Source organism: Lissotriton vulgaris, chromosome 11 (assembly GCF_964263255.1).
Source record: "Lissotriton vulgaris chromosome 11, aLisVul1.2, whole genome shotgun sequence".
Taxonomy (NCBI): domain Eukaryota; kingdom Metazoa; phylum Chordata; class Amphibia; order Caudata; family Salamandridae; genus Lissotriton; species Lissotriton vulgaris.
The window spans coordinates 1,001,243,963-1,001,269,271 of record NC_141699.1 but is presented as its reverse complement, the minus strand read 5'-3'; the positions used below and the strand labels follow the sequence as shown (position 1 = coordinate 1,001,269,271).

General features: G+C 44.4%; 1 protein-coding gene across 1 annotated transcript in view; it reads right to left on the bottom strand.

Moving 5' to 3' along the window:
* LSG1 (large 60S subunit nuclear export GTPase 1) overlaps positions 1–25,309 on the bottom strand; it is a 126,170-nt gene that overhangs the window by 60,445 nt on the left and 40,416 nt on the right. Inside the window, exon 6 of the mRNA XM_086944287.1 lies at positions 3,739–3,799. Coding sequence (XP_086800413.1) covers positions 3,739–3,799 — 61 coding nt within the window. The remainder of the gene's footprint in view (positions 1–3,738; positions 3,800–25,309) is intronic.

Below are 25,309 nucleotides of genomic sequence, written 5' to 3'. Positions count from 1 at the left end.
GTGAGTGAGGGTGAGGGATTGAGGGTGAGTGAGGGTGAGGGATTGAGGGTGAGTGAGGGTGAGGGGTTGAGGGTGAGTGAGGGTGAGGCGAGACCTAAAAAGGAAACAGGTGGCCTGGTCACACTCATCATGACAGTGGGTATATAATGGAAACGCAAGCGGCCGTAGGGAAAAAAGTGAGACTGAGACGGGTGGGAGAAAATCCAGTTAGAGAGAAAGCATCAATTAATCGGGAGGGGAAGACGGAGGGAGAAGAAGATAGAAAGAAGGGGAGAGAGAGTTTGTGGGAGAAGGAAAGTGTCAGGTGGGAGAGATGAGATAGAAAGGTGATAAGTGAACCACATCATCAACCAGGTCTGACTTTTACCAAGCACCACTCTGCATTCTGGGACTTGCAGTCTCACAATTACAAAGGGAGGCTTGCAACTACAAGCCAGTCAATACAAAATGTCGGGGAATTAAAAAACACAAGATTGGGTCAGCAGTAGCACATGACAAGGAGCCCTAGGCAGCCCTCCGAGAGAAATAAATAGTTGGCAGGGTGTCTTATTTGTGGCCGCCCTTTCTGTATTTACACATTGATCTCTGGCTTGGTTAATCAGACACTGTCTACAGCTGCCCTTCGCCTGGACTCTCACGCCAAGGCCACCATAAGCTCCGGCCAGCCTGTGTATGCCGAGGTGAGACTGAGGTATGAGTTACAACGGTGCCAGGCAGCCAGGGTCCACGTCAACGAGCATAATAAATACCGACTAAACATATTTAAACTTGTGACCTCCTCATACACAGAGCTCTGCTTTCAGCACATTAACTCCGTGCCCTCAAATACCTTACTAGCGCTGGTCCACGTGACTTGAAAGGTTCACACAGATTTCTGCATCGGGCACGTTAACCCCCTCAGCCACGAGTACAGGGAGGGCGCCCTGCTAAACGAAAGTTACGTAAACATGCATGCCAACATTTTACAACAGGAAAGTGGGATTTTTAACAACAACAAAAATCGGGGCCGCGTATTTTCCCACATTGATTTCTGTTGAAACAAAGGCGATTTCAGGCTGGGGAGAGCTAAAAGAAAGCCGGGTTTGATGATTAAATCGGGAGTCTCCTGCCTAAATCGGGTCCAGTGGCATATATGCATAAACATCTTCGCAGCAGGCGCAGTAACCCCCTCAGCTCCTACCTGCCCGCGGTGTGATTGGCCAGCTGCCGCATGCGGTTCAGGTGTTTCTTCATCATGGCTCGGCACGGCTCGGTCCGCTTCGGGAGCAGGTCAGCCCGTCATGTCAGCCCAGGGAGGTCCGGTGCCTGCCGCGGAGGGAGCGCTGGCCGCCTCCCTCTGGTGCTGTCAGCGGAGCGCGGTCAGAGCACTTCCCCTCGCACACTCCCTGCGGGCGAGACAGGCGTGACCGAGGGAGGAGACAGGCAGAGACCGCGCGGGAGGCGAGGGCCTGCCGGCGGGGAGACAGGCGTGCACTCCCTGAGAGACCGAAACAGCTCTCAGAGAGAGACAAAACTACAACCGCTTCCCTGCGGGTGAGACTGGTGTAGGTTGATGAGGGAGGGACCGAGACTCCCGGGGGAGAACGAGAGCGTCCGCCATGGGCCGATGGAGAGTGGACCCTGAAAGAGTGCGAGAGACACAACTGACTCCCTGTGGGCTAAGGGAGAGACAGAAAAGAGACGACTCTCGAGGAAGCGTCGGAGCAAACCCCACTCCTGATAGGAATTCAGTTTGTTAAGATTAAAACCAAACTGACCTCTGCCGATAGAGAGGACTTAATGTGAGGGTTTAAGCGAGAATGGCCTCTGTCAAGAGATAGGACTTCCGTCTGTGAGGGTTAAAGAGAAACTGGCCTCTGTCAAGAGATAGGACTTCAGTCTGTGAGGGTTAAAGAGAGACTGGCCTCTGTCAAGAGATAGGACTTAAGTCTGTGAGGGTTGAAACCAGACTGGCCACTGTCAAGAGATAGACAGGCCTTCAGTTATCCCACATTACTGGCTTTGAACCCTCATTTCATCTTGTCTGACCGTTCTCACACAACCACACTGCACGTTGTGCAAGACATCAACATTGCATTTAGGACGTGGCTTCTTGGGCAGCTGCCGACTTTACAATACGTTTCACTTCCTGACAGAACAAGAAAGGGTGGAGGGGGCAGGGGAGGAGGGGTCCGGGGAGGAGGGAAGGGCCAGAGGGACTTGATGGGAGTGGTGGGGAGGAGGGGGAGGGTATAGAGAGAGAGAGGAGGAGAGACAGGACAGGGGGAAGCAGCAGAGACACGGCGGGTAAAATAAACAAATAACACGGCGGGCAGGGGAGGGGGCGGAGAGGGGAGAGGAGAAATGCAACACGGAGGGAAGGGGCGGAGCGGGGAGGGGGCGGAGAGGGGAGAGGTGCGACACGGCGTTAGACGGAAGGAAGAGAGGGGAGGGGGAGGAGAAAGAGAAATGCGACACGGCGGGAGGGGGCGGAGCGGGGGAGAGGGTGTGTGTGTGTTGTTAGGAGACGGACGTGCACGCGCACGCGCTTTTAAGGTCAATGCGCATGCGCATAAGCTTAATGCGCATGCGCATTGACCTTAAAAGTCACGGGCACTGCAAGGAATCGCCACGATTCCTTGCAAGTTAGATAAAGAGTCGATGAGCCCCTATAGTCTCGCTTGCTCGATGCGCATGCGCATCGACAGGCGAGACCTAAAAAGGAAAAGGGACCACGGCTTGGTCAGGTGGAGTCATAGCTGAGCATTGAGACAGTAAAGGGAATGGACAGTTTCGAGCAAACATTCAAATGAAAAATGGCATCACTCGGCTTTCATGATAAACCTGAAAAATTGAATGAAAAGTAAAAGAGAGGGGGCACCCAAAGGAGGAGAAAAAACAGCAACGTAACGATGGGGTTCCTTCAACTTCTTTACTCTGCACTGCTCCCAATCTTTATATGAGACATGAGTGCACATACGTAGAACTGAAGCTACATAAAATCACATACGAGTAGATATATGTTTACATAGATGACACCTATAGGAAGGTTACTCATTTTTCGAAACGAAAAGCTCCAAATAGGCTAAATCTGTGGAAGTGCTCGGACAGAAACCATTTTGTTTGCTTTTTGCTTCAGTGATATTATAAACTACACTACAGTTAAAAAGAAAAATCTTCAGCAAGGGAATTAGCAGCTCTGAATATTTTTTTTTGCACCATGCAGTGTTCTCATGAAACCTATACACGAGGCAAAAAGACTTTGGAACATCTGGGGCTATCAAGCCATGTGAAACACAAGGGCACGAGGCAAAAAGACTTTGGAACATCTGGGGCTATCAAGCCATGTGAAACACAAGGGCAGTAAGGTTAGCTGGAAAAGACTAACTCAAGGCTATTAAAGGCCATTAGACCTTAAGAAGTCTAACCACAAAAGTAAGGGTTTCACCAGATACAAGGAGAACCCCAATATGTTATCCTACACCAGAACTCAATCCGGGCTGGCTCTTTGCTTTAGACTACACGGCTCCAAAGAAAAGACTGCTGGATGGAGCATTATAGGTCTGTTTTGATACAGAGGGAGTTTGTGGGAAACTATTACTCTGTCCAGTATCATTAAAGTTTATTTCTGGGATATGTTGAGATCTGGTTGCTGTGTGAGATATACCTGGATCTGTATGCCACTTCCAGGTTTTGCTTACAGTCCTCTTTGAATCAAGGGATACCAGTGATAGGCCACATATGTCTTGCTTAACTTACCAAATCTCGGCACCTGAACAAGAGAGGATTTCTTGCGTCGACAATCTGGACTACAACATCACTGCAGAAAAAAATAATATATATATTGTAATTATTTTACTCCAGCCTTCTTGATTATCTAAAAATTAGTCTAACTGAGAACAATGTACTAATGTACCGAACAGATAGTAGCCATCAGCACTTGCAGATACTTCTCCAAATATTATCAGTCATAGGAGCCATGGATGGCACTTTAGGAAAAAAAGTAATTATTAGTAATCATTCCACTATTGTTAGTTAGAGGAAATGGGCAGAGCGCAAACACAAAAACATCAGAGCCTTTCAGACGGAGTTCTGCGGAGGATGGAAGGACCAAGCCAGTATAAAGGAAACCTATAGAAAAGAGGAAAGGAAATGTCTTGCCCGTTAACTCCAGAATTTCACCACTGCTTGTGAAACGCGGTGTTCTTCCTGCCATTAAATGGTCTAACTTTTTAAAAATATTATATAGGCAGTTCCCTTACCAAGTTAAAAAAAATAGTAGTGGCATCCTCAGCAGAGCACTTGTTATTTTAGTAGGACAAAAGGGCAGACTGAATGCTGGAAAATTGTAGAACAAGAGTCACAAATCGCTTCTGTGGCCCGGATTCATGCCGCGAGCCTATTTCCCAGTTTCTTTCTTACTATCTTTTTTAAGCATTTATTTAAATGTGGGTTCACCAGCATACCTAGCTTTTTAAATAAATAAAAAAATGCGAAGGAGTGACCCTTCTTTCTGTACAAACCCCACTCACGACACTTTATACATAGTTCAGTTTTATTATTGTGCCCATAAGGAGTCTCTGGTGTAGAGCAGATGGTGGGTGCATTTATCGCCACTACGTAAAAGGACCTTACTTTTACATACATTGAGAAAACAATGGCGATGCCTCGATAGTTTGGGAAGGACAATAATAAAATGCAGACAAGGAGATGCAAGTGACATCTGATCAACAGTGGTCGAAATACATTTAAGGGTGTAGACGAAAGTTCATAGGCTACCAAGCACACTTTCTTGATTGCCCCCACTGACCACAGCAGAAATTGACATGCCAAGATAGTTGCCAGATTACAACCTTTCAGGCGCAGTGGACGGTATAAAAACAAACAGAACATTCTGTAATTTCAGCTTCAAAATATGAATGCGATGACGTTACAACGCTTCCTGTCACCTATGATGCAACTCTCAGGGGACAATTTTCCGCTCAACGGTAAGAAGAGAGGTAAGACGCCTGATTTAGGATTTCCAGGATATGTTGCAGGGACCTTTCTATTTTTGTCGCCACTGTACTATTTCCTTCTGCTAGCGTCATAATGAGGCCCCGAGGTATTCACGGAGAAACTACTCTCGTGAGATCTGCTGCCCCTAAGTGGGCCAGAAGCAGCAGTGTTTCCATTAATCTAACACCTTCCAACAACGTTGCTCATTAGCATATAGGTAGAAACGGCTAACAGGCAAGGCTTTTACTACATGGACACAAAGGAAATCTCACATTGTGTGCTCACCTGCTGCAGCACTCTTCTTAGGCCTGGGCCCATGTTTTTCATGAAGCTCATAGCAAAGTTAGTATCCTATGCTTCAAAACATGAGTGCTCACAACCAAGTGCAAAGGACGTCTTACCTGTTTTCAACCTGTCTGCATGCAGGAAGGCCAAAGGGCAAGCAGGGATAATGGCCCACAATTGGTGTGGGTGACAGGTTTTACAACTGCTGTCCTGAGGCATGACCTAGTGTGTTACCACAAAGTGAACACAAACTACCATCTTTCAGCGGCAGAGCCTGGCGTAGCGGGGCAAGCAATGCTAGGTTTCTCAGGGAGGTAGTAGGATTGAGAATCCGAGCTCAACAGCAACCAAACAGCATGCAATAATGATTGTCCAATCAGCAACCAAACAGCATGCAATAATGATTGCCCAATCAGCAACCAAACCGCATGCAATAATGATTGTCCAATAAGTAAGCAAACAGCATGCAATAATGATTGCCCAATCAGCAACCAAAAAGCATGCAATAATGATTGTCCAATAAGTAAGCAAACAGCATGCAATAATGATTGTCCAATCATCAATCAAACAGAATGGAATAATGATTTTCCAATCAGCAACCAAACAGCATACAATAATGATTGTCAAATCGAGTGCTCATCTTTTTCAATAGAAGTACTTTATTAAATCAAAATGAAATACCAGACACAAGAATGTGCCTGTGGCCACAGGGTTCTATAACCGACAGGACAGGAAAATTAGCCAAAAAGGTATCAGGTTTAGAATAATGTCACAGGTGAAGGCCTAGTGTGAATAGCGAAAACAACAATTGATGTACAGAATGCAGATCAATATCATACATTCACACCAGTACAGAGATCTGGGTCTAAATCCATTATTTTTTTTTGCTCCCCATGTAATTCCAGTTTGAAACCAACCATATGCAAATCAGGCTTGACCCAGCGCCCAATGGGAGCAGTCCAGACTGAACTGCCAGGACTGGTCCTTCCCAAAGCCTTCCACAAAATAAACAAACATATATAACAAATTAGATAAAACACCACCCTGCACCTAAAGTCGAAACATGCATGCCCATGCTCTACCCTCGTTACGTCCCATGTCACCTAAGTCTTAAAACTTCTTAATGTTTCCTAGAGGACCTAATACTTCGCTGTTGACATAGCACTTCACCTGGAAACAAAGTGCTAGAAGGTGCTGCCACAATCACTCGTGAATGATCCATCTGCTAGTGAGATCCCTTAAACCAAACCAAACGGCTGCTTTCATGCTGCAAGTGCAAGGAGTTTGTGGTCCCTGTCCATCACAGGCCTTTACCTCACTACTACTTGAAGGAACATCACGGCGCAGCTCAACCACAGGACAGAAGTTTTACATATAGACTACTGTCATTTGTCCAGGCCCCTGCATCCATGCCAAGCACTGTGAGGCGGGTGTGAAAATACCACAATAAGAAATAATTAGAACTAGACGAAGGCATTTGTCGCTGGATCGTTTTAAGAACACTTACCTTCCCACTTTACATCACTTAAGATGAAAGCACAGCCTGCCACCCAACAGAAATCTAATCTGGTTGTTTGTGCTCACTCTTTAAACCAACTGCTGGGGGTTGTTTAACTTCAGAGATGGTTTTGCTCAGCAATCAGCCGAAAAAAGTGATATACGCAGGGAGAAAGCCTGAGAAATGGGGCTGGGTTGCAGCATCCATTGGGGGAGGCTGGCTTTGTTGTTCATGAATTAACCACATCGCCGGGTGCTGACCCCTAATGGAAATGGGTGTGGTCATGACGGAACGGTTCCGTCATGAGCACAGCTCAACCGATGCTCATGACGGAACGGTTCCGTCATGAGCATCGAAGGGGTTAAAGCAACGTCACCAGAACATGTTTACATTAGGTTATGACGCTAGGAATTTATAATTGGCAAATACCTGAAACCTTTCTATTATTTAACAACAACAAAAAATATTTACAAATTAGAACCTGGTCAGTGTTGAGTAGGTTTGCCTGGCACCTAATTTTACAACACCTCTCTCTATGAGGAACGTCAAGAAATGCATTTGTGTTGCAACCCGTGGATTGCGGATCGGCCCTGACTGAATGAATAGTCAGTTACCAAAATAGCTCCCCCCCCCCCCCCCCCCCCCCCCCCCCAGGAGCGACATAATTCCCCCACACGACTAGGTACCCCTCACCATTGCTCTGAGGTCGGTCACTTTTGGAGGCGCCCTGTGGAAATTATGTTTTACCACCCAACTCTAGAGTCAGTTAATTTGCAAGTTTAAAGATTGGCAAAGAGGAAACAAAAATCTGTACTAATCCAGCCAAATCAATTGTGTCAAAAATTCAAAATAGGATTGACTAAAGTTTCAATGACCGAGATATACAGAAGTGTTAACCCTTTAAATCCTGCATAGGCGCCTTCTTTAAACCTGAATACCTACAAAACAGACGTACACCAAATCAGAAAGAGTGCTTTCTGGGGAGTGGCTACGGCGCAGACGGAGCAGACTAAGATGGCCGCCTAGCGTAGGGTCTCCGCCGCATCGGGCTTGACCTTTGACACACTGTCCGCTTCCTGCCCTTTGTCGATATGGGACGCTGAAACGGCAGCCGGAATGTGAGCGGCTTCCACAGAGACCTTTATTGTGCTTCTACTGCCCGTCAGCGCTGTTCGACGGCCGCGACCCGTTCTCCTCACAGCGGAGCGGGCTGCCGCCATTTTGTGCGCTCTCTTCCTGCCAGTTGGTGCTACCTTTCACCGCTCCTCAGGACTGTCAACTGCGCATGCCATTTACAGTGCACTTGCGATGTTCTTGTGGCGGTCTGCCACCTATATGCACTCGTTAACGAGCTATTAAATTCCTATGGACCTTAACGTATCTCCTGATGTTACCTTTGCATCCTGGCTCCGCTAACTTCGCACGCATACAGAATGCTTCTTCAGCAAAGCTTCCTTTTGTTATGCTTTGCAGCTGTCACTGTTTACCTCATATGTTGGCGAATTTGAATGCACCTTCACAGGATTTCTTTGTTGTCAGTTTGACGCTTCATGCTCTGCGCCTGTTTATTTATGCTGCCTCCTGTTGCTGTTTGATTCTTCAGCTGCTGATCACGGAGGGGCCCTTCCTTCATGTTGCATTACTCCTGCCTTTCCAATTTTGGCTCTACATGCTCTATAAAGGAATGTTTTTTCAACCAGGTTCTTCTACTGACATTTATAACTCATGAATACTAAGCCTCTTTCACAAGCAGATGTCTTTGGGAGTGTTTCCTCATAGGATTCCTTTGATATCAATTAGACGCCTCATGCTTTATTGTGCTCAACTCTGGCTCGGGTTTTTGCATTACCTCATTGATTATTTTTGCTGCACCGCACTCCCCCCATCACATGACTTATTACCGTCTAAGACTTTTATCCTTGCTTGAGGACCAGGTGTCTTTCCTATACTTTTTTCAGATACATTTTGAACATATTTTATTCATTTGGTTAAATTTCGCACACCAAAATGTATTTTTGTTCCCTCCACGAGTGTTCAAGAGTCTTCCTCTGCAGATTTGTGTGCTTCCATCTCAGCACCAATAATGGCTGGCTCGGATCCTCATCGCTCTTCTGTTGCGCAGGCTACTTCAATTAAATCTTCACCTCCTGCATCTTCTTCCAAACGTCTAAAGCATGATCCTCCCTCCTCTGACAAAACATCTCCCTCCTCCATGGAATTGATTCTGGAAGAAATACGCGCATTGCGTCCATTTATTAAGGAAAACAAATAAAGACATGCAACTCTTGAAAGAAAGAAGGTGGGTCATGGACGACCGGATCACTTCAGTTGAGCAGCAAGTTCCTGAAATACAATCCAATTCACAGCGTATTTCCTCTCTAGAAAAGTCTGTTCTCTCCCTTCAACAGCATGCGGAGGATTTAGAAAATAGGAACAGAAGGAACAACCTTTGTATTTATGGCCTGCCAGAATCCCTTGAAGGGGATGACCCGGTGACTTTCTTCACCTCCTTTCTTCCATAGCTCTTAGACATGCCACCATCCACTTCCATCAGTATTCAAAGAGCTCCTAGACTTGGCCCGCGCTCATCGGCCTCTACAAAGCCACGTGGAGTTATCATCCTTTTTCTGAAATTTACTGATCTCCTTTTGGTCCTCTCTGCTGCTAGAGCCAAACGTCAAGTTTCCTGGTTGGGTCAGAGCGTATTCCTTGCTCAAGAGGTTTCTAATGCTACTGCCTAAAGAAGAAAAGAATTCTGCTCTCTTCGCCCCTCTTTGCGCTCCCTTGGGGAGCTTTATGGCCTGTTCCATCATTGCATTTTCAAAGTCACTCATCAAAATAAGACTTGAACTTTTCAGGATCCTGGTGAACTTAAAAATGTCATTCTTCTACAAACCAATGGTGGCATGGAGACCTCCTCTTCTTCTAATGGCTGAACAGTTTTTGGATGCTTTTTGACGTTTTGTAATTGCTTTCATGCTCTCTTTCTTGGTTGTTTTGTTATTGCTCTCTATAAACTTCCTTTGCGCTTATATATCTAAGTGATTGTCTTGTGCTATATTTCTTCTTGTTTACCACTTTGTCGTAGTGGTTGTTGTAATTTTCATAATGTATTTTATTGTCCTAAATTTGGTTCTAACCATTTCTCTTCCCTCCCACAGATTTGTATTCTTTGTTCCCTCCTTCTTGTGATCTCCTTCTTGTGGTTCTATGACGTCCCGGTGCGGTTGTGTCCCTGCTCCTCGGCTGGTTCATCTTGTTAAGTGTCGCCATTTCCCCACCTTCCTTTTGTATCTCCCTCTCAGGTATGTTTTTTGCAGTCATCCTTCTGGATTTGTACTGTCTCTTCTGTCTATTCCTTCCCTACTTCTTTTCTAATTCTTTTTCTTTTCTCCTATCTAATTTCTCCCTTAAGCCTCTTTGTACTCATTCTTCCTTCCTCTCCCTTTTCCTTCTTCCATTCTTCGGCCTGTTAATATTAGCTTGTTCTTTTGAAGTTATTATGTTTATTCTGTTTATACATTTAGAGTGGTTTCCTGGAATGTGAAAGGTTTTAATAACCTTAATAAGCGGCAGAGAGTACTCTCTCATTTATCCTCTTATAATCCTGATATTGTCCTTCTACAAGAAACCCATCTCTCTGATCTTGAATCTTTAAAATTGAAAAGAAATTGGGTTGGTACTGTCTTATTTTCTCCTTCGGTTAACAAAAAAAATGGTGTTGCTGTTTTAATTCATAAAAAGTTAAAATGTAAAATCCTATTGGAAGAAAAAGACGTTGATGATCGATGGATTTTAGCTAAGTTGCTTATTAATGCAATTCCTATCACTGTGTTTAAATGTTTATGGCCCTACTCAACTTGATCCTTCCTTTAGGCCATTAATCACCAGCAAATGTATCCAACATAAAGATGATTTTTTCCTTTTAGGAGGCGATTGCAATCAGATAGTTGACCCATTTTTGGATCGTAAATCCTCTGTCCATTTTATCCCTCTGAGGAAATATAAATTTTATGGTCAAGAAATGTTCCCTAACGTGTACCCCACCGTCTCCATGTACGAGCTTAAAGTGCATGTAACTTCCCTCCTGTGCCAGCTATGAAGACGCAAATACATTTGCGTCCAACGTTAACATGTCCTCTTTCAGATCCACCCTGAACGGGTTGAATATTCCGTTCCTAAGTATGCCATGCCAACGCCTTTTTGTGGTGTACTTTACACGTTTTTCAGCTCTGGCGAAGTAGGCCCTGAATTCTGCCATCGAGCCTTTTCCTGCCTTCTGACTCTGAACGCCTCAGCCTGGGCTGCCTCTGTACCCGTGACCTCTGCCTTACTCCCTGCGCGGCTAACGGCGCTTAGCTCAGCCTGCCAAGACTGTATTCAACCTTCGAATTATCTGCTCCGCTCCTCAAACATACATTCCTGCCTACTAGTTCAAGTAAACATCCTTCCAGCTGCAGAGCAAAGGGCCCGGCCTCACTGTCTCCGTGCAAGTAATTCATAGCTTCTGTTACCATGGTAGGCCCATGCCCCCTCGCATCTCATGCAGACACGTAGACGCTTATACACGCACTCACAGTCAGTATAGAATAGCCTTTGCCCAAGAGACCTTTCCCTCTAGATAATATGGTTCCCAAACATCAGATATTAGATATGATATAGGTACGAGTTGATCTGACATGCCAGACTTCTGTCTCTTTCCGCTAGTGTAAATGTCAAGTCCCCCGCACCCTCCAGATCCACGACAATCACACGTCATGCAGCTGCGTGCGCATCCAGACCTCAGATTTCTGCTGACATTGCAAAATTCTGCTATGTACCCACCTACTTGTGACACTTACATGTGACGTTTCTAGCACACACCTCTATGTTCACGCCTAGTTCACGCCTTTTGATTACGTATTGCTAACACATGTGTGTTCTTATCTTGTTTCTCTCAGCTGTTACGCCTACTGTATTGGTATTCATTATATGGTTTAAGTATAAAAGTTATGTCTTGTCAATAAAGTATGCTCTATCCCTTCCTGCACCCCAGTGGTGTCAGGAACCCGATATCCGGTACCAGAACCATTCCTTTTTAAGGAATAAAACCCCTAAGAACTCTAACACCACGGACTCTGCGTCTTTCTTTCCGATTGAGTTATTTTTGTTTAAGTACTTACCTGCATAGAAATTAGGACGGTAAATCAAATATTTACCACATTATTTTGGCGCCCGAATAGGGATCCCTCCCCCACCTTACGCGCCGGTTGGTGCGTTGCAACCTTTGCCCCCTGCCATAAGTCAAGACGGACAATTACGCGTACCCGCAGGATTTCCTGTATCTCCCTCTGGCCCACGGAGGTGACGGAGACTGCGATCAGCACCCAGACGAGGCGGTGAGGAGTGCGGAGGATCCCGACCAGAGCCTAGCCGAAAGAAGCAAGGTCCGAGGTGTCAAGAGGCCCACCAGTTTCCGAAGTATCCACGTGTCGAGTCGAGTCCAGTCCGGTCCAGTCCAGTCGAGTTTTCCGAGGCCTTCTGTTCCGTGCTTCCCGGTGAGTACCATTGCTGGGACGTATCTAGACGGGTGCATTATTATGTATCCGGTAAAGATGTGTTTGGGTACACAAACGCGGTCTGCACTGTTTTAGACAGTGTATCTGTACTGTTTAGCAGTATATCAAGCATTCAAGTTCTTGCACTGTTCTCGACAGTGTATCTGTGCTGTTTAGCGGCACATCTAGTATCAAGGTAGTCATATATGTTCAAAATGTTTTTCATGTGATTAATGTCGTGGTATGAGTGACTGTTTGATGTACATTACTGTGTTTTTGTGTAACTAGCTGTGTTCAGAGTAAGTAACAAGTATCGAGTATCCAGTACTAAGTAACAAGATGCCGTTTTTCAATAAACTAAGACAGATAGGAACTAGGAAAGGGATGTTAGAGGAAGAAATTCCTATCCCCCCTAGGGACACTCCTGGAAATTTCATGTACCATAAGCATGGCTTAGATGCCATACTGTATCTAGATTTATGGGCCGATTATACCAAGCACCTAGACGAGAGACACAGATGGCCCGTTACAGGAACATGGGATGCCGAGTGCATCATGAAGGTAGAAGAAGCGCTATGGAAAAAGAAAGCCAGACAATCTCAGAAAGACGCCATAGAATTTTGGCGTAAAGAATCACATAAACGTGCTGAAAGAGCACTCCGTAAAGAAGACAGACATAGAGAAGAGTCGGATAGAGTCCGAGAAAACGAATTAGTTAATGAAGGGATCCGAGTAAAAGCAGAACAAGTAGACCGCATGCAAAATAATCTTGTAAATGGCATGTACTTAGTGGCCGAGGGTTTGCCTGAAGCCACTTCAGAAATACCGAAAAATCTACCGCCACCATTGGTTCCGACTAAAGTAAATCATAGGACCACCAAAGACATATTCCTTGCTTCCTATCTAGACGATGTAGCACCCGCTTACACCAATCCACATGCCCGCGTCCCGCCTACTGACGGTGACGGTGACGGAGGTGGCAACCCGCCTCAAGACCATATCCCGCCATTGCCGCAACAAGGTTCCCCCGATCGACAGCCTGCTCCACTTGTTCCTCCTCCTCCACCACTTCCCCCACCTAAGATTAACATACCGAATCCGACTGCGCCTGATCCCAGTAAGAGACAAGTCCAGGTACACATACAGACTCCACAGAGAAATAATGCTCAAGCCTCTGGCTCAGGAGGTGCGACAGGAGGTCTCCAGACCCCGCCAGCAACACACAGATTCAACTTAAGGGACATGCTGAAGCAACATACACCCCAATCACCCCGTCTCGACATACTCAAAGAACCCCTTCCAATTTGCAGATACGATCCAGTACCCGGTAAAGACGATAGAATGCTGATAGCATCACTACGCTTGCGACAAGCTACAGATTACCTAGTGTTATTCCCAGGGATGGCTGATCATCTAGATAGAATATATCATTTTGTCCAGACTGGGGAAAATCCCGAAAGTATTAAGGAGGCCCTGGCACACCAGAAAGTTGACACTCAAGCATATGTATTACGTTTTTTCATAAATTGCTTAATAAGAGACCGAGACAGGCCTGGGGTAGACCAGGAAGAAATGGAAGCACTAAACAAGTGGGGTCAAAATATAGCCGACGGAAAGCATGATAAACTGAATTGTATAGCAAGCATGTACAAGAAAATCAGAAAGGAAGTAATAGAAATACACAGAAAAGAACAAGAAAAAGAAAATGACAACTCCTCCGAGGAGGACGAACCTGAAGAACCAGAAACGACTAAAGAAATGATAGCGTATGTAGGTAAGGGAAATTACCTTAGGAAAGGCATTCGTCCGGAAAGCAAGAGAGTTTTTCTCTCTGGCATATCAAAACCAAGTTCTCCTGAACATCTGTTTCAAGTTACCGATAAAATGCTTCAAGAACAAATGGGGTACCATGTACTCAATTCTATGGATGAACAAGAACTAGCCCGGTCAGCAGTGCTATGGGCTGACAATACTAACACGTACAATGATGATACAGTAGCACAGACATTTCTGAACCTTTCCCCAGACGAGCAGAAATTAGCTGGTGTATACATGATTCAGCATCTCATCACGTTATACAGACAACAACATTCTGATCCAGGTCCCTTACCTGATGCATTAGAAGCACTACTTATGAATAGATGGAGAGGCCTAAGTACCAGATTAATTCAAATAATTCTAGAACAACGACGTAAATATAACGCTTTCTTAGGCCCACAATATGTTTCAGCTCAGCCACCAGAAAGAAAAATGTGTCACTTTGAGCATTTTGACAGGCAGAATCCTTTACGAGAAGTACACCCAGTTATGGGTACTAATAACACCTTGGAACGTGTGTATGTGTACACACCTTTAACAAAGTTAGAATTGTTAGAAATGAAGAAACTAGTACCCTGTCATGATAAAGACCCTGCAGGTTTTCACAGAGAACTTAAAGACATGTTACTCATGGGAGATTACACGTATACAGACATTATGAAATTGTTAAAGGTACTGCTGCCCACCGGCATCTACGAGAAACTCAAGGAAAAAGAATGGGAGGTGGGAGATAAAAAGATTATATGGACTGAAATAGAAGACGAGGAAAAAGGTCGTACCCCAGGGCTAGGCCTTGGGGACAAAGCTAAAGCATTACCAGGTTTAATAGTACAGGTCTTGCCAAGATTATTGACAACTAAAAAGGAAGACTGGGACGCAATCTCAGCCTGTAAACAGAAACACGATGAAGATACCAGTGACTTCTATTCAAGATTCGAGAAATGTTTCATTATTAATAGTGGCCTAAAACCAGGTAGCGAGTCGTACCCGCATCTTTTTGTAACAAAGTTAGTCGAGAATTCCCTGACATCAGTTAAGAACCGTGTATATAAAGTTGAAAGTACATGGCAAGCAAATACGCCATCCCAGATGTTACAAATGTTACAATACCACCAGAACAGAATTAGAGAAGAACAGGATCACGAACAGAGACGTATGAAAGACACTAAAATGAAAATGTTAGTGGCCCAGTCGGTTCCAGCCGACGGCCAGAGAAAGGGTACGACCCAGACAGGTAATGCAGCAGCTCCCGTTAAAGGGACATGCAACTATTGCAAACAGACAGGTCACTACGTACATGAATGTCCAGTCCTGAAACACAATATAGCAACAGGTAAAACTAAAGAAAGACCGCATCCGCCTAGACAAGATCAGGTCCAGCAACAGACTTCACAGAATTCACAACCTATGCATACTTCACCACATCCAGCACAGACCGCAGCTGCATCATAGCCACAGCCACAGCCCATTGCCGCGACACAGCAAGTGTCACGACAGATGAACCAGTATGCCCAATCTGATTATCCCGATTATCAGCGATACACATGAAAGAGCCTAGAGAGGGAGGTTGGCTTGCCTCTTATTGAGATTCCTGTAGATCAAGAGGGTCCTTATGTACACAGTCAAGTATTGGGAAAAGACAGAAAGTTTTTAATCGACACAGGGGCAAGCCGCACAACAATCAGCCATAATGAAGTCCCAGGGGCACCCCTCTCAGGCTCACAGAATGTTTCCCTTGGTTTTTCAGGACAGCCTATTGTAAATGAGGTATCGAAACCAGTCCCCCTAGCTGTGGGTCCATTATCACGCGTTACAGACTTGTTACTCACGAAGTCATGTCCAGAAAACTTGTTAGGTATCAAAACATTGAAGGCTCTAGGAGCTGTGATATGTTGTTCTCCGGAAGGAGTTAGACTTTTCCTGCGTGACTTTAAGGGTCACTATGTATTACGAGAGTTTGATGTCAGATTGAAAAATGTACCGAAACACCTGTGGGCACAAGGCCCAACCGATGTAGGTTGCATGCACATCACACCATATCGTGTTACACTCAAACCAGGAGTTGTTTTGCCGCGAATCAGACAATACAAGTTACCACCCGATGCTGTAGTGGCTTTACTGGAAATCATTGAAGAGCTCATTGCCCAAGGAGTGGTCGTAGAAACCGACTCCAATATCTGTAATTCCCCTATCATTCCGATTCTTAAACGTACTGATCCCAATGCACCGCCAGTATATCGGCTGGTGATTGATTTACGAGAACTGAATAAATGCATTGTTCCACAGTACCCTGTGGTTCCCGACATCTCATCCCTATTGACTGCTATTGATTCAGAAGCAACGTTCTTTACTGTAATTGACCTCAAGAACGCCTTCTTCAGTGTACCCATTGATCCAGAGAGCCAATACCTCTTCGGATTCAGTTTAAATGGACGAAGTTTCAAATTTTCACGCGCACCTCAAGGATTCACAGAAAGCCCCAGCATCTATAGTCAAGCACTGAAAAGACAACTTGATTGTATCCAAATGCCAGTTAATACCGCCTTACTACAGTACGTCGATGATCTGCTGATCACCGCACGAAGTGAACTCGAATGTGAACAAGCATCACTGACAGTTTTACATTTTCTGGCCGACAAGGGACACAAGGTGTCTCCTTCGAAGCTACAATTCTGTGTTCAGCAAGTTGTGTACTTGGGTCACTTGCTGTCCAAAGTGGGGAGACAGCTCACTCCTGACCGCATCCAGTTAATTGTAAATATGCCACAACCCCAGACACAAAAGGAAGTGCGGGCCTTTATAGGCCTCACCTCGTACTGCAGACAATGGATTCCTCAATATGCATTTCTAGCTAAACCACTCATTCAGTTGACAACACAGGAGGCAGCGACTTCGACTGCCCTCCCTTGGACTCAGGAACATACACAGGCCTTTGAGGAATTAAAGAAAGCTTTATGTCAAGCACCAGTTTTAGCGACACCATGTTACAGCAAACCTTTTACACTTTTTGTTACAGAACGTGATGGTACAGCGTTGTCTGTCCTCACTCAAGATCAAGCAGGTTCACATAAGCCTTGTGCTTATTTTTCAAGTACATTGGATTCAGTAGCCCAGGCGCTCCCTGCGTGCTTAAAGTCAGTTGCAGCGACAGCCCTAGCAATCAGACAGAGCGACTCAATTGTCTTAGGACATCAATTAACAGTACAAGTTCCACATTCTGTAGAGGTTCTTCTAAACCGAACCCAGACTCAACACTTGACTATAGCACGACTGACAGGTTATGAATTGACGCTATTCCAGCCACACATAGAAATCAGACGCTGTTACATTCTGAATCCTGCAACATTGTTACCTTCGATTATTACAAATTCAGCCCCGCATGATTGTATAGAGATCATTAATGCAGTAACAAAGCCCCGACGAGACTTAACAGATGTTCCACTGACAAATCCAGATCTGACACTTTACGTGGATGGTTCATGTATGAGAACAAACACAGGAGAATTAGTGGCCGCGTATGCAGTGACCACTGAAACTGAAGTTAAAGAAACATATCGTATTGATACACTGTCCGCTCAAGCAGCAGAGCTCATCGCTCTGACCCGAGCCTGTATACTAGCCAAGAACAGAAATGTTAACATATACACAGATTCACGTTATGCTTTCGGAGTCGTACACGACTTCGGAGTGTTATGGCAAGAACGAGGTTTCTTGACCTCTCACGGTGCCAAGATCCAACACGGTCCCCTCATTCAAGCACTATTAGAAGCAATACATCTGCCTTCAGGCATATCCATCATGAAGTGTAAAGCACATACTAAAGTTACAGATTCCATTTCCCAGGGTAACGACCTGGCAGACCAAACAGCAAAACATACAGCATTGACTCACACCCAGACAACTGATATGACAAAGACACTAGTGCCGACACATTGTATGACAGTTAGGGATCCCACACTAGATGTAATCGATATTCAGACACATGCTACTCCAGATGAAATCAAGAAATGGACTGAACTAGGAGGGATCCAGACAGATCAGGGATGGATGACGAAGGGAAAATATACATGGTTTCTCCCCGACTCTATGGTTCAAGTCATAATAAATACAGCACATAGTCCAGCACACCTAGGAGAAAAAGCTATGTTAGACAGTTTACAGAATCTCTGGTACAACAAACATTTACGAGCAGCCGCAAAACAGAAAGTGCGTACTTGCATGATCTGTTGTCAGTTCAATCCAGGTAAAAGCGTCCCCGTAGAGCAAGGTGGATTTCATCCTCCTGATCACCCTTTTGAAGTCCTCCAGATGGATTATATCCAGATGGACCGTTGTCGAGGATTCAAGTATGTCCTCGTAGTTGTTTGTGCACTTTCCCGTTGGACCGAAGCATATCCAGTCCCAGATTATACTGCCCCGACCACTGCCAGGCAGCTGGTTCGAGAATTCTTCCCACGGTACGGCTTGCCTCGTATCGTGTACTCAGATAACGGACAGCCATTCTCATCCGAGCTCATGAAGCAGGTTTCACTTCTGCTAGGATATCAGTGGAAATTCCATTGTGTCCGACATCCCGAGGCAGCTGGCCTTGTAGAAAGACATAACCAGACACTGAAAACACGCCTTGCCAAAATATGTAAAGAGAAAGGGGTCGACTGGATAGTCGCCCTGCCAGTTGCACTGTTCTATATGAGAATGGTCCCCCATTCGAGATCAGGACTATCCCCGTATGAGGTGGTCTTTGGCAGACCACCAAATATGTGGGGGACGCCCATGCCTAAGAAAATAACCGAAGTTGATTGTAATATGCTGACAGATTACCTTGCCTCCTTGATGTCTGCACTCCAATCATGTCGTTCACAGGTTGCCGCAGCCTTTCCCGACAACACTGATGTAAAGCCACACGACGTCCGTCCCGGTGACACTGTGTTGATTCGCAACTTCGACAGGAAAAGCCCGCTGGAGCCCCGCTGGAAGGAGCCGAAGATCGTCCTTCTGACCACGAGGACGGCAATTAAAGTGGAGGGCCGAAAGGGGTGGATCCACACGAGTCATATTAAAAAATGTAATGAACTGTTGCCAGAGACTGACTCTTCCACCCCCTCAAAGGACTGCCTCGATACTAGTGACTTTAAAGTTCCCAAGAGAGAGAAAACTCCCCAAGAGGAGTATAAAAAGAAACTACGGTCTAGCAAGTCAGACAGTTTAATTGTTTAAGTCCTCCCCTAGGTGAATCGGTTAAATTAGTTTCTGACATGTATCCCCTAGACCGAGATAGAGAGAGAGAGAGAAAATTCAAGAAACGTGCATATTGTAAATCACTCCGTAGTCACTGTATAGTGACATTATTGGTTATGTTTTTTCTAAGTCTTTTGATTATTGTTGCCAGTATATTGCTGCCTATATACTACCCTATCTTCAAGCGTGAACAATCTGCTTACAATGTCACTGCCGAGCATTCTTTTAGCGAATTACCCCCTCATGAGTTATCTTACAGACTTGCGCTGCGCAACAACACATTCATTAGTATGTTACATCACTCCCATCAGACTAATAATGCTACAAACTGTTGGATATGTGGCCGACTCCCTCCCTATCAGAAATACAAGGGAGTTCTGCCCCTCTTTCCGTACCCGTTCACACACAATGGCTCATGTGGAGCATGGTTTAGAATAATTAATTCCTTAGATCCTGATATTGCTGTCTTCGAAGGAAATTGGGTTTGGGGAAACTTGAACTTAGTTCTGCTTAACGCCTGTTATCCCGACAAAAAGGGACTTCCCACTAGAATAGGAACTGATCTAGAAAATGAAGTATATGGATTAGGTAATTATACAATTAACCTCATGATTCTTACTGTTGAATCCGAAGCTGCACCAGTTCTCCCTGCTATGTCAGTATTACCAGTCACAGGCGACTTATGTGTCAGAAAGAAGGGTTCAGTACACTTAGGTCCTAGTAAATGTACTACTGTGGTCGAATTCAGTGATCAAGGCAAGTCTTCCTTTAGAGCTACTCGTCATTCCTACTTTGTTTGTGGCCATACCGCATACATACGTTTACCTCCAGATTGGGATGGTACCTGTTACATTGCATTCCTTCTGCCACCTGTTTTTCTAGCCCCTCCTGATTATCACAGAAATACAAATCTAGTAAAGAATAGACTCCGAAGAGATCTCCCGATTGTCGACTATACTGAAACGGCATGGGAGCAATACACAGACTTCAATAAAGGTTTCTTCCCCTACTTAGGTACTGTCTTTAATAGTAAACTGATACGAAGATTGACTCGAACTCTCGAAGCAGTAGTGAATGAAACTACCTCCGCTCTAGGCAACTTAACAGAGGAGCAATCTGCCATGCGGGTTGTTGTTCTCCAAAATCGTCTTGTTATTGACGTCATCCTAGCAGATAGGGGCGGAGCTTGTAAAGTCATCGGGTCAAGTTGCTGTGTTTTCATTCCAGAAAACGCGCCAACAGTATATAAAGCTATCACACGTCTTCATAAAATTGCAAGTTTAATACATCAGAATCCAGGCACCTGGACTTGGTCCGGTTGGTTCTGGACAACGTTGACCGCTTGGGGATGGAAGATCCTATCCTTCCTAGGCATTGCCCTAGTTATAGTATTCAGTTGCTGCCTGTGCCTACAGTGTGGGCCAGCGATTTGTGGTCTGTGCGCCACTTTATGTATTCCACATTCCAGTTTTCACTCAAAACGCGAAAAGAAGAAAGAAGAGCATATGATGTTACAAGAACAGACTGATCGATTTATGAGGATCGATATATCATGAAGGGTCCGTAGGGAACAAGGAGGGAATGAGGAAATATAAATTTTATGGTCAAGAAATGTTCCCTAACGTGTACCCCACCGTCTCCATGTACGAGCTTAAAGTGCATGTAACTTCCCTCCTGTGCCAGCTATGAAGACGCAAATACATTTGCGTCCAACGTTAACATGTCCTCTTTCAGATCCACCCTGAACGGGTTGAATATTCCGTTCCTAAGTATGCCATGCCAACGTCTTTTTGTGGTGTACTTTACACGTTTTTCAGCTCTGGCGAAGTAGGCCCTGAATTCTGCCATCGAGCCTTTTCCTGCCTTCTGACTCTGAACGCCTCAGCCTGGGCTGCCTCTGTACCCGTGACCTCTGCCTTACTCCCTGCGCGGCTAACGGCGCTTAGCTCAGCCTGCTGCCTGCCAAGACTGTATTCAACCTTCGAATTATCTGCTCCGCTCCTCAAACATACATTCCTGCCTACTAGTTCAAGTAAACATCCTTCCAGCTGCAGAGCAAAGGGCCCGGCCTCACTGTCTCCGTGCAAGTAATTCATAGCTTCTGTTACCATGGTAGGCCCATGCCCCCTCGCATCTCATGCAGACACGTAGACGCTTATACACGCACTCACAGTCAGTATAGAATAGCCTCTGCCGAAGAGACCTTTCCCTCTAGATAATATGGTTCCCAAACATCAGATATTAGATATGATATAGGTACGAGTTGATCTGACATGCCAGACTTCTGTCTCTTTCCGCTAGTGTAAATGTCAAGTCCCCTGCACCCTCCAGCTCCACGTCAATCACACGTCATGCAGCTGCGCGCGCATCCAGACCTCAGATTTCTGCTGACATTGCAAAATTCTGCTATGTACCCACCTACTTGTGTCACTTACATGTGACGTTTCTAGCACACACCTCTATGTTCACGCCTAGTTCACGCCTTTTGATTACGTATTGCTAACACGTGTGTGTTCTTATCTTGTTTCTCTCAGCTGTTACGCCTACTGTATTGGTATTCATTATATGGTTTAAGTATAAAAGTTATGTCTTGTCAATAAAGTATGCTCTATCCCTTCCTGCACCCCAGTGGTGTCAGGAACCCGATATCCGGTACCAGAACCATTCCTTTTTAAGGAATAAAACCCCTAAGAACTCTAACACCACGGACTCTGCGTCTTTCTTTCCGATTGAGTTATTTTTGTTTAAGTACTTACCTGCATAGAAATTAGGACGGTAAATCAAATATTTACCACAAGCCTCAAACAATTTTTGGATACTATCTCACAAGCACATCTTTCGGACTCTTGGAGACTCACTCACGCAGACACCTTAGACTTTTCCTTTTTCTCTCCTCCTCATGCCTCTTTCTCGCTTAGACTATATCTTTCTCTCCCCATCCCTATCTCAAAACTTATTGTCTTCCTCTATTAAACCTATTGTAATTTCGGATCATGCTCCTATTCTTACAGACTTTGACTTGCTTCCTCCTCTTCCTAAAACTTCTCGTTGGTGTTTTAATTGTTCACTTCTTACTGATGCTAATTTTTCTTCTTCTTTTCGTTCCTTTACTAATGAATTTTTTCAGCTCAACTCTGATCCTCATATCTCTACTCATGTCCTTTGGGACTCTTTTAAAGCTACTGCGCATGGTTTTATCATTGATTTTGTATCTAAAATAAAGAAACAATTTATTCAGAAGCGTAAAGTTGCTTTAGCCCATATAAAACGCTTGGATCATCAATTCTACACTTACTCTACTAATCACATGTCACCTGAGCTTCTCCGTGCCAAGATTGCCTTCAATAAACTCACTGCTGACTCTGCTTCCTCTTTTCTTCTTCGCAGCAGTGCGCGTTATATTGGCAACCGTAATGAATCCGGCAAGCTCTTGGCCAACTATCTGAAATGTCCTAAAGAGCGTACTTCTATTGAATCCATCTATTCCCCTACCAACATTATCCTTAATACAGTTAAGGACATCCTTGACCAATTCCAATTGTTTTATAAAACCTTGTATACTCCGGAAGCTCCACCTACGTCCTCTCTTCTTCAGTCTTACTTTGACAATTTGCCCAAACCTTCTACTCCTCAACTTAATTTCTCTGATATTGAGGTAGATCTTGCTCTAAATGAACTTTCCACTGCTCTGTCCTCTCTTACCAAAGGTAAAACCTCAGGCCCCGACGGTTTTCCGGTTGAGTTTTACCTACATTTTTTTGATCTTTTGTTACCTAAACTTCTTTCTCTCTTCCATTAATTTTGTTCTTCTGGTGTGGCCGAAGGCTCCTTTCAAGACGCTACTATTTGTCTTATTCCTAAGGAAGGTCGTGATCCAAACTTTTGTAAAAACTACAGCCCAATTTTGTTAGTCAATGTTGATTACAAACTCTTTGCTAAGTTGCTTGCGCTACGTTTGGATACTGCCATGCCTCACCTCATTGGAAAAGAGCAATGCTGTTTTGTTAAAGGTCGTCTCACTTCTGATAACTCTTTTATTTGCTTCCCTAAAGTGGCACGGTTTTGGTCCTAAATTTAGCTCTTTTATATCTTTGTTATCTTCTATGCCCAAAGCCTCGGTTCTTGTTAATGGTCAGCTTTCCTCTTCTTTTACCCTTCAACGTGGGGTTCGTCAGGGTTGTCCTCTCTCCCCTCTTCTTTTTGTGTTAGCCCTTGAACCCTTTCTTTCTTCTATCCGTAATAATTCTATTTCTGGCTTTCCATATGGGGATAATCAACTAAAGCTCTCTGCTTATGCGGACGACATTCTTTTATTTATTTCAGAGCCAGAAACATCTGTCCCTTCTTTATTGGCTGAATTTGAAACGTTTTCTCTTGTCTTGGGATATAAAAATCAACTATGATAAAACAGAAATTCTCCCTTTAACCAAATGTTGTCTTCCTCATTTCTTCTCTTCTACCGGTTTTGCCTGGAATAGCACTAAAATGAAATACCTTGGTGTTTTGTTCTCCAATTCTATTTCATCATCTATTAAATTAAATATGTCTACAGTTATTTCCCGGATAGAACAATTGTTTTCCTCCTGGAATGCCCTATTTATCTCTTGGTGGGGTCGTACTGATTCTATTAAAATGATGATTGCTCCTAATCTCATTTATATGCTCTCTATGCTTCCTGTTCATATTCCTACTCTCTATTTCAATCGTATTGATTCAGCGTTGTCCAAATTTCTTTGGAAACACAAAAAAGCGGGGATTTCTTTGTTAGCTCTCGGCAAGGTCAAATCGAATGGGGGTGTCAACTTTCCTGATTTCCGTCTATACCACAAATCCTTTTCTTTACGTCAGGCTTCTGGATGGCTGTCGTCAGAGCAGTCTCCTTTTTACCCCTCTGGCTTCACATTGAACATGCCTTATTACTTCCCTTTTCATTTCAGGACGTATCTCGTTTTACTACCAAATCCCCCTATACCATTCCCCCTTTGTTTAAACACACTTCTTCTCTCCTGAAACCTTTGCTTTCCCCATTGTCTACCTCTCGTGAATCTTTCTTAGGCAAATACAACATCAAGTCTATGAAAATGACATCGAGAATTCCACCAACAACGTATGGAAACCTTGGTAAGAGACTTCCAATTAGAGGTAATCTGCTGAAATGCGAGAGCAAGCATAAGGTCAAAAAGACCAAGCGAGTGTGAAGGGAGATTTAAAGAGACAGAGACTCCCCATACACACAAGGGTAATGGAGTAAGGAATAGAGAGAGTAAAAATGCAAGAAATGTAAGTCAAAACTTGCTTCCAGAATGCAGCTACTGAAAGACAGAAAAAGAAGAGTTGAAGAAGATCAGCATCAGGTGTACCACATGTCCAACAGTTAGAGGAAGATGTAAAGCGAGAGAGAGAAAGAAAGAGAAGAAAGGTAAAGTTTATGATATAGAAAAAATAAAGATTGAGTAAGGGAAGCGGAACGAGAAGTTTTTAGGGTTTTGGACCATAGTTTATCCCAGAGAGTAACAGGCCATGAGCAACCCAAATCTTTTCCCCAAGAAGTCTCCATTTTAGTTTTGGCACGCTCAGGGTTAGGGGCAGAGAAGAATCGATAAATAAGAGAAGCTTTAGGAAGAGTTGCAAGTATCACGAGAAGAGAAGAAGGAGGGGAAGGCGAAATTAAAGAAGGAAGAGAATAATAACGGTCAAGAATAATTTCCATGAGAATATGATATTTCTGTGAAAAAGAACGAGGGCAATGAAATTGCACTTGAAATTGGGAGAAGGAGCAAGGTGAAGTACCATCGAAGAGTTGATTAACCCAAATAATATCCTTTGATCTCCAAGAGGTCCAAGCAATAGGTCTGTTATTCAACAAGATAAGCGAATTAGAGTAAGAAACGAATGAAGGTGTAACAATACATCTTCAGATTCATTTGAACATGGTCTGGTGCAACAACATCCCCAA